At 41.0% G+C, this 13,293-nt stretch overlaps 1 protein-coding gene across 1 annotated transcript in view; it reads left to right on the forward strand.

Moving 5' to 3' along the window:
- TDRD12 (tudor domain containing 12) overlaps positions 1-13,293 on the forward strand; it is a 156,027-nt gene that overhangs the window by 20,381 nt on the left and 122,353 nt on the right. The window contains exons 9-13 of the mRNA XM_030581899.1: positions 2,072-2,270; positions 4,349-4,428; positions 6,851-6,927; positions 7,803-7,863; positions 9,254-9,358. Coding sequence (XP_030437759.1) covers positions 2,072-2,270; positions 4,349-4,428; positions 6,851-6,927; positions 7,803-7,863; positions 9,254-9,358 — 522 coding nt within the window. The remainder of the gene's footprint in view (positions 1-2,071; positions 2,271-4,348; positions 4,429-6,850; positions 6,928-7,802; positions 7,864-9,253; positions 9,359-13,293) is intronic.

Here is a 13,293-nt window from a genome sequence, read left to right on the forward strand (position 1 = left end):
CCCGGGCCCTTTAAATAGCCCCCAAAGCCCTGGGATTGCAGGGAGCTTTGGGGCTATTTAAAGGGCTGGGGCTCCAGCTGCCTGTGCTGCACCCTCTGCCTTGCCCATACCAGCCCCGCTCCCCCTGCCTGCAGCCAGCTCTGCACCCCGTGCCCACAGCCAGTCCCTGTCAAACCCCCTGCCGTGTCTCCAGTCAACCCCTGCCACACACCCGTGGCCCTGCCCAAAGCCAGCCAGCCCCCCACACACTGCTGCCCGCACCAGCCCTGCACACCCTGCCCTGTCTCCAGCCAACCCCTGCTGCACCCCCCTGCTTAAAGCCAGCCAGTCTCTGCCTCTGTCTCCAGCCCTGCCAACCCCTGCTGCATCCCCCCGCGGCTCTGCCTGAAGCCAGCCCGCCCCACACACCTCCTATTTCCAACCAGCCCCGCACCCCTTGCCCTGCCTCCAGCCAGCCCCATGTCCACTGCTGCCCTGCAGTTCCAGGACAGTAACCCTGCACACTGGCTTCAATGAGGTGGACAGGGAGAAACTGGGACCCACACGTGAAACAGCAGTCATTAATAACCAATCAACAGCATATATGATGCAATGTACATAATATACAATTTTATTTATATAGTTATGGAAAGTAAATAATACATGAAAGAAATGAGAGGCTTTTTTTTCCACTTTTTTTTTTAAGTCATCCCTGCCAGGGCCCCGCCGAAAATGTTCGAATTGGGCTCCACACTTCCTAAAGCCAGCCCTGATTCCCAGTGTCTATAGCTGAAAGACCCTGTACCTATTCCATTTTAAATTTACAAAGATAATTTTTACTGTTTTTTCTTTCTTTAATTAAAAGCTTTTCTTGTTTAAGAACCTGATTGTTTTTTTATTCTGGTGTGAGACCCCAGGGGACGGGGTCTGGATTCACCAGGGAATTGGTGGGGAGAAAGGAGGGAAGGGGGAGGGAGAGGCTAATTTCTCTCTGTGTTAGGATTACTGTCTCTCTCAGGGAGAATCTGGGAGGGGAAGAGAGAAGGAGGGGGGAAGGTGCATTTTCCTCTCTGTTTTAAGATTACAGGGGTTTGAATCACAGTGATCTTCCAGGGTAACCCAGGGAGGGGAAGCCTGGGAGAGGCAACGGTGGGGGAAAGGGTTTACTTTCCTTGTGTTAAGATCGAGAGGGTCTGGGTCTTAGGGGTCCCCAGGCAAGGTTTTGGGGGGACCAGAGTGTACCAGGCACTGGAATTCCTGGTTGGTGGCAGCGCTACAAGTACTAAGCTGGTAATTGAGCTTAGAGGAATTCATGCTGGTACCCCATCTCTTGGACGCTAAGGTTCAGAGTGAGGAATTATACCATGACAACATGAAAAGACCTAGGTTTACAATTTATGATTAAAACTTTACTATCTACACAATATACATAGACATAAAATGTAAAAACTTAAATATCTTAGAAACAGTAGCCAATCAGTTGTTTTAATTGTCACATTTGAATTCAGTACATCAAAATACGTAATAAATATCACATTTTATCTCTGAAGCAGACGATTCAGTGTAATTGCTTGCTAATTTCCAATTAGTTATGCCTGAGCAATATCATTGAAGCCAATAGAGGCTGTGGTAGTAACTAGTGATGACTTTTGAAGACAACAGGGTTGCACAGACAGTTTGTCCTGCCATTGCTATTAGTGATGTATGCGAAGGAAAGAAATCAGCTTGACTTTCCAGTCACAATGAGCTTTCAGGGCTCACAGAAGAAAACCATTGTATGTTGACTGAGCACATTTGCTGCAGAATTTAGTGAGTGACAGTAAGCACGAACCCCATAATGTTTTTGCAAAGTTAATTTTCAGAGTAGAACTGCACTCAAAAATGCCAACATGCTAACTACTAGAAATTAATTTCCCTTTTTGTTTTGCTGTTAAAAGGATATTCTGCTGAAAATGTCCACAAATAGACCTTTGCTCATTTTCATTGCTATGCTGTGGCATGCAAATCATTAACTCTATTCCAAATATACATTGTGAATTTTCAATTGATTACCTTTTTGTACTTCATGTTTAGGAAATGTGTTGTTTTGTAGGTATGTGTTAATGATGATCTCGTTGCAAAGAACTTTGCTCGTTATGTGATGACCAAAGAAAACACAGTTAATTCTACCAAAAGTCAAAAGCCATGGTCCTCATTAAGTCTGAAGTCTTCTCCAGAGAAAGTGATCAGTCCTGCACTTGCTCTTTGGCCAGTGTTAATGCAGGGGAAGGTTAACAATAATCTTGAAACAAGTGAGTACAGTGTATACTCTACTCCTTCTGAAGCCCAATATAGTTTCCAAAAATGGAATGGGATGTTAACTCTGCACTATATTGTCATAACTTGTGTGTTGGTTGCACTGGTTGACATAATTTCTATTCCAAAAACCATTCTTTTCACCTGAACACAACTCAGTCCCCTTGTTAATTCTAGTGAAATAGTAGCAGTCCTCTAGGTTTAAAAGTTGGCTGGATCTTGTTCCCGAGATCAGGAAATGGGCACTTTGTATTTCTAGTATAATGTGAGGTGTTCAGGTCTTTTTTTAGGCTATATGTGTTCACAGTCCAAAGACACTGTGGAATCTTCAGGAGCACAAGTAGTAGAATGTTATATGAAATACATGCAGGGCCATCTGCTTAAAAAATATGGAAGCTTGATAATGCACAAAGTTTACATAGCAAAAAATCCTTGGATAAGTGGCTTAACAGTACCTGTTCTTCCAACTTGAGCTTTTTCTTTCTCTCCCATTTCTCTGTTTGCCTTACCAGTTTCCAGCTTTTGCTGTCTCTCCCCTTGTCTTCGTTACTAGTTTCACTGATTATCTTTGGAGGAGGAAGTCCTGGTACCTTGCTGAATTATATCATAAGTTTGTTCATTCTTCTCTCTGCTCTCCTGAAACCATCAAACTGTTCTATAATCCTATCCTGTGCTTCTGTTTCTTGCAACTCTTCATCACTCTCAGATTTCTGCCCAAACCTTCTTGTCTTCACTTTTAAGGCCCTTTGTGACCTGTTGTTGCCAGAAACTGGGCCTGGATGACAGGGGATGCATCACTCGATAAATTACCTTGTTCTCTTCATTCCCTGTAAAGCATCTGGTACCAGGCACTGACAGAAGATAGGATATTGGGCTAGATGTACCATTGGTCTGAGCCAGTGTGGCCATTTTTATGTCCTACCTCATCTCTTATTCGCAGTTGCAATGTTGATTTCTGCTTCAGCTCTGCTAGTCTTGATTGCACCTAACCATTGATTGCACTGAAATTGTTCACTACTAGTAGTAGCTAAATAACTTTAGAATTTTGTAATATTTTTAAAATAAAGGTTAATGTGTTCAAGTATTTATACTGTCAATATTACTATTGGCAATTTAAGTGAAGAGGAGCTGTGGAAGCTCAGCTCTGTAAATATCAGACCCTCTAGAGCAGGGGTCAGCAACCTTCGGCACATGGCCCATCAGAATAATCTGCTGGCGGGCTGTGAGACAGTTTGTTTATGTTGACCATCTGCAGGCATGGCCCCCTGCAGCTCCCATTGGCTGCGGTTCGCTCTTCCCGGCCAATGGGAACTGCAGGAAGTAGCACAGGCCTCAGGGACATGCAGGCCACTGCTTCCAGCAACTTCCATTGGCCGGGAACAACAAACCGCGGCCACTGGGAGCTGCAGGGAGCCATGCCTGCGACGGTCAACGTAAATAAAATGTCTTGCAGCCTACCAGCAGATTACTCTGATGGGTCACATGCCGAAGATTGCAGACCCCTGCTCTAGAGTATATCTACACTGCAGTTAAAAACCCGCAGCTGGCCCGTGCCAGCTGACTTCGGGTCATGGGGCTCAGGCTAAGGGGCAGTTTAATTGCAGTGAAGAGATTTGGACCTGTAATGGAGCCCAGGCTGTAGGACTCTGGGAGGTAGGAGGATCCTAAAGCTCAGGCTGTAGCCCAACCCTGGATGTCTACACTGCAGTTATACAGCCCCTTAGCTTGAGCCCCACGAGCCCAAGTAATCTGGCATGGGCCAGCCACAGGTTTTTTATTGCAGTGTATATACATGGTGGTCCAAAATTTTCAAAAGTGCATGCAGTGCCCTGTGGATACTATACAAGCTTTAGAAGTATGCACACTCTTCATAAAAGTAGCTAAATGTCTATAAGATTTTATACAATTAAATTGGAAATTTTGCTTTTTGAGTTTCTTTATAGCTCTGTTATATACCATGTATGGTTTCATATACATATGGTGATTTTTAATAATAAAAACAAAAATCTATTTTTGAGAGCTATTATAGTAGTTGTAGTTGTGGTTGTAAAGTATAATCATATGCGTCCTCTAGGTGATGATGCTTCTAGTTATTTTCTTGAAAAGACATGCAGAAAAATTGCTGCACCTGCTTTTAATGGAAAAACTGAGTCTGTAAGTATTGCATACCATCTTTCAAAAATAACTTGAAATTAAAATTTGCATAAAATGTGTTGATGTTCAGAAGTGCCCTTTAATGTAAAGTTCATTTATTTCCTCTGCAGTTGCTTATATTAGTACTAAATTAAAACTGTGCCAGATAAATTACATAAAATCATAGAAATGTAGGTCTGTAAAGGACCTAGAGAGGTCAAGTCTAGTCCTTTGCTCTGTTGACAGCACCAAGTAAACTGAGACCATCCCTGGGAGGTGTTAGTCCAACCTGTTTTTAAAAAGCCTCCAATGGTGGGGATTCCACAAACTCCCTTGGAAGCCTATTCCAGAGTTTAACTACTGCTATAGTTAGACATTTTTTCCTAATATCTAACAAAAATCTACTTTGCTGCAGATTGAACCCATTAACACTTATACTACTTTCAATGGACATGGAGAACAAGTGATCACTGTCCCCTTTGTAGCTTCCCTTAACATATCTGAAGATAGTTATCAGGCCCTTCTCAGTCTTCTTTTCTCAAGAGTAGACATAGATTCATAGACTCTAGGACTGGAAGGGACCTCGAGAGCTCATAGAGTCCAGTCCCCTGCCCTCATGGCAGGACCAAATACTGTCTAGACCATCCCTGATAGACATTTATCTAACCTACTTTTAAATATCTCCAGAGATGGAGATTCACAACCTCGCTAGGCAATTTATTCCAGTGTTTAACCACCCTGACAGTTAAGAACTTTTTCCTAATGTCCAATCTAAATCTCCCTTGCTGCAGTTTAAGCTCATTGCTTCTTGTTCTATCATTAGAGACTAAGGTGAACAAGTTTTCTCCCTCCTCCTGATGACACCCTTTTAGTATAATACATGCCTAGTATTTTTAATATTTCCTTATAGGTCAGGTATTCTAAACCTCTTACCATTTTATAACTGTCCTCTGGACTCTCTCCAATTTGTCCATAGCTTTCCTAAAGTGTGGCACCCAGAATTATACACAGTTTTCCAGCTGAAGCCTTTCCAGCCCTGAGTAGGGCAGGACAGTTTACCTCCTTGGTCTTACATAACTTTTGTTAATACCCTCCGGAATATTAGTATTTTTTGCAGGTGCATCACATTGTTGACTCATATTCAATTTGTGATCCACTGTAACACCTAGATCCTTTTCAGTAATACTATTGCCTAACCAGTTATTTTCCATTTTGTAGTTATGCATTTGATTTTCCCTTCTTACGTGGAATACTTTGCACTTGTCTTTATTGAATTTCCTCTTGTTGAATCCAGAGCCTTTCTCCAATTTGTCAAGGTTGTTTTGAATTCTAATCCTACCCTCCAAAGTGTTGTCAACCTCTTGCAGCTTGGTGTCATCTGCAAATTTTATAAGCATACTCTCCATTCCATTATAATGAAAATACTGAATGATTTGTAATGTAACACAGTGAAGATTGCAGCACCTAATACTTTATATATAATAGTAGCTTGAATAATTGTATCTCAAACCAACATTCAAATTTTCCCCAAATCAGAGTTCTTGGAGGGCTGGCTTGCTTGAATCTTCAGCAGTTTTACACTTGTCAAGAGAGGGGTCTCTAGGCTCATAGACTATGTCACTTGAACTTCTGTTTGTATGTACATACGCAGTCTGTTTCCCTGTGCATGTGCAGCCATGAAGTTGTAGCTCACATTTGAAAATTTGATGTGAAATTGCAATCGGGTAAGGAACAGAGTTAAAAGGGCGCTAATTTATTCTGTCAGAAAAACTTCTACTTGCTACCCTGAGAGGTAGCATATTACAGCACTTCATATGTAATCAATTTTACTGTTTCTTTATATAGTCAGTCTGTTTCCCTTGTTCTTTTGTGTGGATCTTTCATACAGTATCATGGGAAAATACTTTAAAATAGGATAAATTGATTTTAAAGCCACAAAAATACTCAGGGGATTTGAGGATAGGCATCCCGTTTTGTGAAGCCACGTATACTTTGGGTGAGTATGTCCTTTTAAGATTGGTGATGGTATGATAACTGGTTAATTTCTAGATTGTTTGGTGTTTAAGCTTTTTAAACTGCTATAGTCTGAATGTCTAACTTTTTAATATATCTTCAGTGTTCTGATAATGTTGGTGTGAATTATTAATCTATTTGCATCTTTTCTTAATTCTGAAACAAAAATTATCTATTTCTGTTGCTTTTCTTAATCTATTGTCTGTTCTAGTCTTTCAAAAATGTGAAATTAACTTTGTCTTGTCTTACTGTGGCCGTTATTGGTTAATTGTTTTTTGTTTTTTTTAGCTGGAAGTGGTTGTGGTCTTGCATTAGAAACAAAACCAATCTTATCATGCGTAATTTTTCACATGGAATAATGATTTTTCTAATACGCTTTTCCTCAGGGCAGTGACAACATATGTATCTATTTTTTGTCTTGTTTTATTAGGCTGTCAGAGCAACTGTGGGTTTCTCTTTTAAAGAAAATATAAATATTTCTGCACAGCCTAATGTGCAGGTAAACAGGTATGATTCAAATATTCTTGTCTTTTTTTTTTAATTAACAGTTTTTATATGTAACAATAATACAAATCCCAAAGTGTTTTCAGCCAATGTTTTGAGGCCATTAAAAGAGAACTCAGCTTTTTGGGGGATTTGTTGTTGGTGGTGGTTCATATTTGGAGTAAAACTAGTGGTTACATTTAAACAGCGAGAATTAGATGCAGTTTAGCTAGTCAAACATCAACTAAGTGCAAATATTGCCATTTCTCATTTATTAGCTGAATTTTCAGTCTTTTGTAACAAAGGGTTTTTGTATACCTCTGTAAATTCATGCAATAACTTTTATTCTAGTGCCTTACATGAAAATATAATTAAAAAACAACTATAGGAGATAAAGAACACAATGAAAAAAGTGGCTCTGTGAAGTATATTTCCCCCCTTATTCCTTTTAAATACATAGCAAGTGCATGAAAAGAAAACTAAATGAGTGAATTTGGCAGTTGAAGCCAGACTCGGTCGATTATTTCCCTTTTTGAAATTTCAAAACCCCTTTTTCTTAGATGAAGTTTGATTTAGTTCTCTGTATCCTGAGAAATTAGCTATTGAGATTTGAGTGATGGTTCCCTTAACTGATTGTTATAGGTCAAAAGTAAGTATTAAATTCTGAACATCTTGATTTATTAGTAACAACAATTTGTTTTCTTGTGAATTTCTGCAGCTCTTTAAAGGGAATTTAAAGTCTTTGCATACATGCTAGACATTTGAAATATTTCACAGCATACTAATGTGTGTGTATATATAATAATTTTAAGTGAAGTTAAAAACTGGTTGTGATGGTGTTTGGAAAAGGACATCACTGTTTTGTAAGTGTTGGATTTAATACTTGAACGCTTTTTCAGGCTCCTGCAGTTTTTGAATCCTGATCCTTTGAAAACTGATAATATTCATTATGAACAGCAGGTACTTGTAAAACTTAACTTCATATCTTTATTGTATAAACTTCACTACTAAGCTCTTTATGGCCTTGTAATTGTACATTGTTTGTTCTCAAATGAGTCCTATTTTAAAATATATTAAATACTTTCTTATAAAAAGTTCAATGGGACACAAGAATGGCTTTATCATTAGACTAGATGTATATAATCGTGCCCTCATATTCAGAACTCTAATTGTTAGCATTTATCCTGGCATTCATACTGTTTTCTGTGTAATTGAAATGTGATAACCTTTTATAATTGTGTAGATTTGCTCTAGGTAGATGTAATTCAGGTAGATTTATGGGAGCAACTTCTGGAATTCACGTATGCTTTTTTGGTTCTTTTATATCTGGAAAAAAATTACATGTGGAGACATTTTATATATATTCCAAAGAGCATAATTTTTAGCCAAAGTTTGTTTTAAAAATTAATCTTAGTTCATCATTCTAAAATATACTGAATTTTTAGAGTTTTTTCTATTTGATATCAACTTTTAATGACTAAGGATTGTTACTTTAGGAAGTTTTCAGCAAAGAATTCATGGTGCTTACCTGGAGACTATATGGTAAAACTTTGTGTCAGAGTTCTTGTAAATCCCTTTCCAAAGTGGGAGAGGAAGTTGATCTGTACCCTAGAGTGTCATCTTAAATAAAGTATTTTTAAAAGTACAGACCCCTAGGCTATTAGTGACAGTTGTATTTGAATGGACAGCATGGGGGCTGTCCATTAACTGCTCTGTCAGATTTGTGCCCAGATGTTGTTATTCCTGTAAGAGCATCCAGAATCTGTGTAGTGGATGGGAGAAGAAAATGAGATATTTCCAGTTAAAAGAGGAAGAAATCTTCATTTTCAGTAGGAAAACAAACAGGGAGACTTAGTTTGTTAGCCTAGTTTTTTAATATGTTGACAAGTGTTGTGTTTTTTTTAGTCCATAATCTAACAAAAACAATCATGCAAGGTCACCGACATGCAAGGTTTTAAAAAGGTGTGCTGATTTTTGGCAAATTATTAAAAAAATATATAGGATTATCAAAAATTGCCTCTGCACATTCCCATTTTCATTATGCATGCCATTATCATCTCTCAGCTTTGAAACCATATAGAAATGAAATGCCTGTTGGGATAATGCAACTATTCAGCAGAACATTTAAGTCTGAGCACATGAAAAAAGTATGCAGAGTCCCACTTTCTTTGGTGAGTTATACTAGTGGGAATAGGCAGAAGCACTTAAACTGGCAAGTAGCTTTTCTTACTCGTAATTCCTTTCCTTAAAATGTACTCTTTGGCCACTTTAGTGGGGTAGCATAGGAAATAAAAACTTTTTAGTACATATTTTTTTGTTAGTGTTTTCTAAATGATGTGTGTACTTTCAGGAATTTCAAAAGATCAATACAGAACAACCTCCAATTGTTCTCAGCAACAAAATAGAGCCATGTTCAGTTCTTGAAACAACACCACTTTTGGCAGATCTGAAAAAGGTAATATTAACATTTATTGTTTGATACCATGAATGTGTTAAAGGATGGTTCTGATGCCCCAGCCCAGTCCTCAAATATTAAAGGGCTCAATTTTTTTTAAAGAGGGGCAGGAGTGAACAGCAAGTGTGTTCATTTAAAAAAAAAATGTAATATGTCTTTGAGACTCTGTTCTCAAATTTCCAGCCCCTGCCTCTAGGTGGAGGCGGGAGCTTGGAGATAGCTTATTTTATGATACAGGTGGAAGAAACAGAATTGCTCAGACAATGAACTGGGAGAACTTCCTAGCTCTTTGGGAACCTCTGTATGGGAAAAGAGTATTCACCTATATGTGTCTCATACAAGAGGATGGGGGAAGGTGCTGAAGACAGTAGTGTCTTTTTCTCAGAATTTAGAATGGGAGAGGATGGAATCTTTTATTACCTGAGTGCCCTAGCTACTACTTTTAACACAGAGATCCTTCATTTCATAGCTTCCATTTTCACTTCATCCACTGATTACTTCAGGGTAATTTTAAATGTGTCCAGGTGAGATTCAGATCCCATTATTGAGGATATTATCTCAACAAATCCTTTAATGACTGGGTGTTAAGGGTCAGTTTGGTTTTTTTGTGAGTGGACAAAAGCTTTTAAATACACCCAGTTTATTATTTCATTCAACACCAACTATATCCAAGAGAAGTATATGGAGCTGGTTGAATTTTTCATAGCAGGTCAGTCTCCTCACTGATTTTACTTTGGCTTATTTGATCAGAAGGATCTCATTGATGGTAGCTGGCCTCAGAATGGTTCCTGAGCAGTGTTTCTTCAAGTCAGGTCCCCATGAATGATACGCTTGCAGGTGTGGCAGCGCCTGGGATTAAATATCTTCATCAGCAGTGCCCGTTGGACCACACATGTGCACCTCCCCGTCTTGTGCTGTAAGTGGGACATGTATATAACACTGTATAGTCCGACCGCCCTCAGTTCCTTCTCTGCCGCCTTTGGTCTGGGATGGAATCCACAGCAGGGTCCACTTCTCCTGTTCCCTCAGTAGCTAGTGCCTTACCTGTTAGTTGTAGTGTAGTTAGTGCTGCTTCTCCTTCTCCTTTCTTAAATCTAAACAAAAAGGTTTTTTGTTTTAACTTTACCTTTACAGCTGTGTCAGTAGCTTAGGTTTTCATTTTCCCACCCTTCCAGGCCAGGAAGCTTTGTTCCCTCACCCTTATGCCCAGAGCCTGAGGATATAAGAGGTATGTGCCCCTCTGGGGCCGCTTTCTTGGGAATGGACAGCAACCCACAGTGTAATTGTTGTCCCACAAAAGAGTCCCAATGCCATGGCATAACAACCAGAGCCAGAAAAGACTGAGACATTTGGTTAAAATTTCTCCTCATGGAGAAATCACTGTGACCTGCATTGGACCTGGGCCCAGACTGCGCTTCTGTGAGGCCCTCACACTCTGCCAGGTCGTCTGCTGATCCTCATTCCCTGTGTCTCGAAGAGAAGTCATCTCTTTCTTGCTCTGACAAGAAGAAGTGGGCTTCCTCCTCACACTTTGAGGCACAGTCTGGAAGAACACCATCCTTTGCAAGGTCAGCTGCCTCAGCATCCTCTGAAATAGATCCAGGGCGTGTACAAGTACTTTCTGTACTGGAATGAAGAAATGGTCTAAAGACCCTAACCAGGCAGACCTACAGCCCTCTGCACTGTCTCAGCTCTGGAGACTGAGACAGGCCAGCTTCAGGAGCTATGGCACTGGTAAAATTGCTGTTATTGGCATCCTTTTCGACATTCATGAAGCCCTCAGTACCATTGAAACTGTTAGTACCCACCAAGTCATTAGTGCTGGCCAAGTCTCTTGCACCATCTACTGACTCTTCAATGGAACACACTCCTCCTTCGGCACCAAGTCGTAGACCAGCACCAGTGATTTTTTTTTTCCCCTCCACAAGACTTCAGGTACCTAAAGAGCCGCTGGTATCTGACACTCCTGAATCACCTATCCTCAGATATGACCTCCTCCCTCTTCCAATCTTCCCTCCAGACTCATGATACTCCTTCTTTTCTCCCCTGAGGATGGCACCTGCCTCACCAGCGATAAGGAGGAAAAGGAGGGTCCCATCACATCCTTGTCTATCAGACAAGTTCCACCTCCTCATCCTCACTATGCACAATTTACATCTGGTCCACAATCTTGGTACAGACCACCATGGATGCATCTACATGTTCCACTCCCCCCCACAGTGGCTATATTGGGACCCTGGGACCATGTACAGGGCACAGTTCGGGAAACCTCCCATGGAGCAAAGCTGGAGACATACACTTCTTCCTTCTCCATCGATGTCTCACCCTCCAGGGGCTGAATCTCTGCTGGTACCAACTGAGGAGACGGGACAGGAGGAGGAAGCTCCACCAACATTACATTTATTTTCCTCTTCCCATCATGAGGCTACCATGCTTCCACCTCCTATAATTGCAGATGACTTCATACGTTTTCAGGAGTTAATCTACAGGGTTGCAGATTGCCTGCAGATTCCTTTGAAGGAAGTCAAGGATCAGCAGCATAAGCTGCTTGATATTCTGCACACATCCTCTTCCAAGATTGCCCTATCGATCAGTGAGGCTCTTCTCAACTCCACGAAAGTGCTCTTGTGGACCCCGACGTCCATTCCTCTGACTTGCAAACACTTTGACAAAAAATGCTGCATTCCAGCGAAAGATGCAGAATTTCTATTCTTGTGCCCCAACCCAAATTCTCTGGTCAATGCAATGCAAGAGAGAGACCTCAAAACCAAACCCATTCTAACCATTCAGACAGAGATTGGAAACACTTAGACATATTTGGATGCAAGGCATTTCATCAGTCACCCTCCAATTTTGAATTTCAAACTACAAGGCTCTGATGGCTAAATGCAGCTACTTAAACTACTCCAAGTTGGAGGAGCTTTGTTGTGACCTTCCAAAGGCCAAGAAAGAGCAGTTTCAGACCCTAATATCCGAGGGACACCTCCTAGCCCATACAGCCCTATAGCCTCGTTAGACTCTGCAGATACCGCCACCCACTCCATCGCAACTGCTGTGGTCATGAGATGTGCATCTTGGCTTTCCTAAGGAGATACAAACCACTGTGGAAGACTTAACCTTTGAGGGCCAAAAACTTTTCTTGATGCACACGGACGATTCCCTGCACTCCCTTGAAGACTCCTGAGCCACTCTGTGCTCTCTCGGCATCTACGTGTCAGCGCTAAAGAGATACTCAGGCAAATATCCTCTCCCTCCGCAATCCTGACCACCGCAGTATATACCTTAACAGCACTATGACATCCAGCGCTGAAAAAACAAAGACCTCACTTCTAACGTAGACATCCTACTCATCAAAGGGCTGCCTCTCACGGGTCCCCACCAAAGCAACAATTTTGAAATTATGGTTGAGACCCCAAGAAGCCTCCCATTCTTCCACTCATTCCAACTATCTTTGGCATCACACCAGTTTTGACTAGCTCTGTGTTGCCATCATGGAGACTAGTCACCTCGGACAAGTGGGTTCTAGAAATAGTCAAGGGAAGGATACTCCATCCCCTTCCTATCTATCCCACCCCACCATCCTCTTCCCCTTCCCTCTTTAGGGACCCCTCTCACAAACTCATTCTACAGGGAGAAATAAATGATCTACAACTGGGACCATACACCCACTCCCTTTTAAACATAGGAGACAGGATTTCTACTCCCATTACTTTTAGATCCAGAAGAAATCCGGTAGCTGATGGCCCATCATGGACCTTGGCAATTTAAAGAAATTTGTCAAACTGCAATGTTTCAAGATGGTTACCCTCTCCACTATTATCCCAGCACTGGAACAGGGGGACTGGTTTTTGGCCTTCAGCCTCCGACACATTCTTTCATATGACAGTACACCCCAGCCACAAGGGATTTCTCTGATTCATCATAGATGATGACCA

Source organism: Gopherus evgoodei, chromosome 12 (assembly GCF_007399415.2).
Source record: "Gopherus evgoodei ecotype Sinaloan lineage chromosome 12, rGopEvg1_v1.p, whole genome shotgun sequence".
NCBI lineage: Eukaryota > Metazoa > Chordata > Testudines > Testudinidae > Gopherus > Gopherus evgoodei.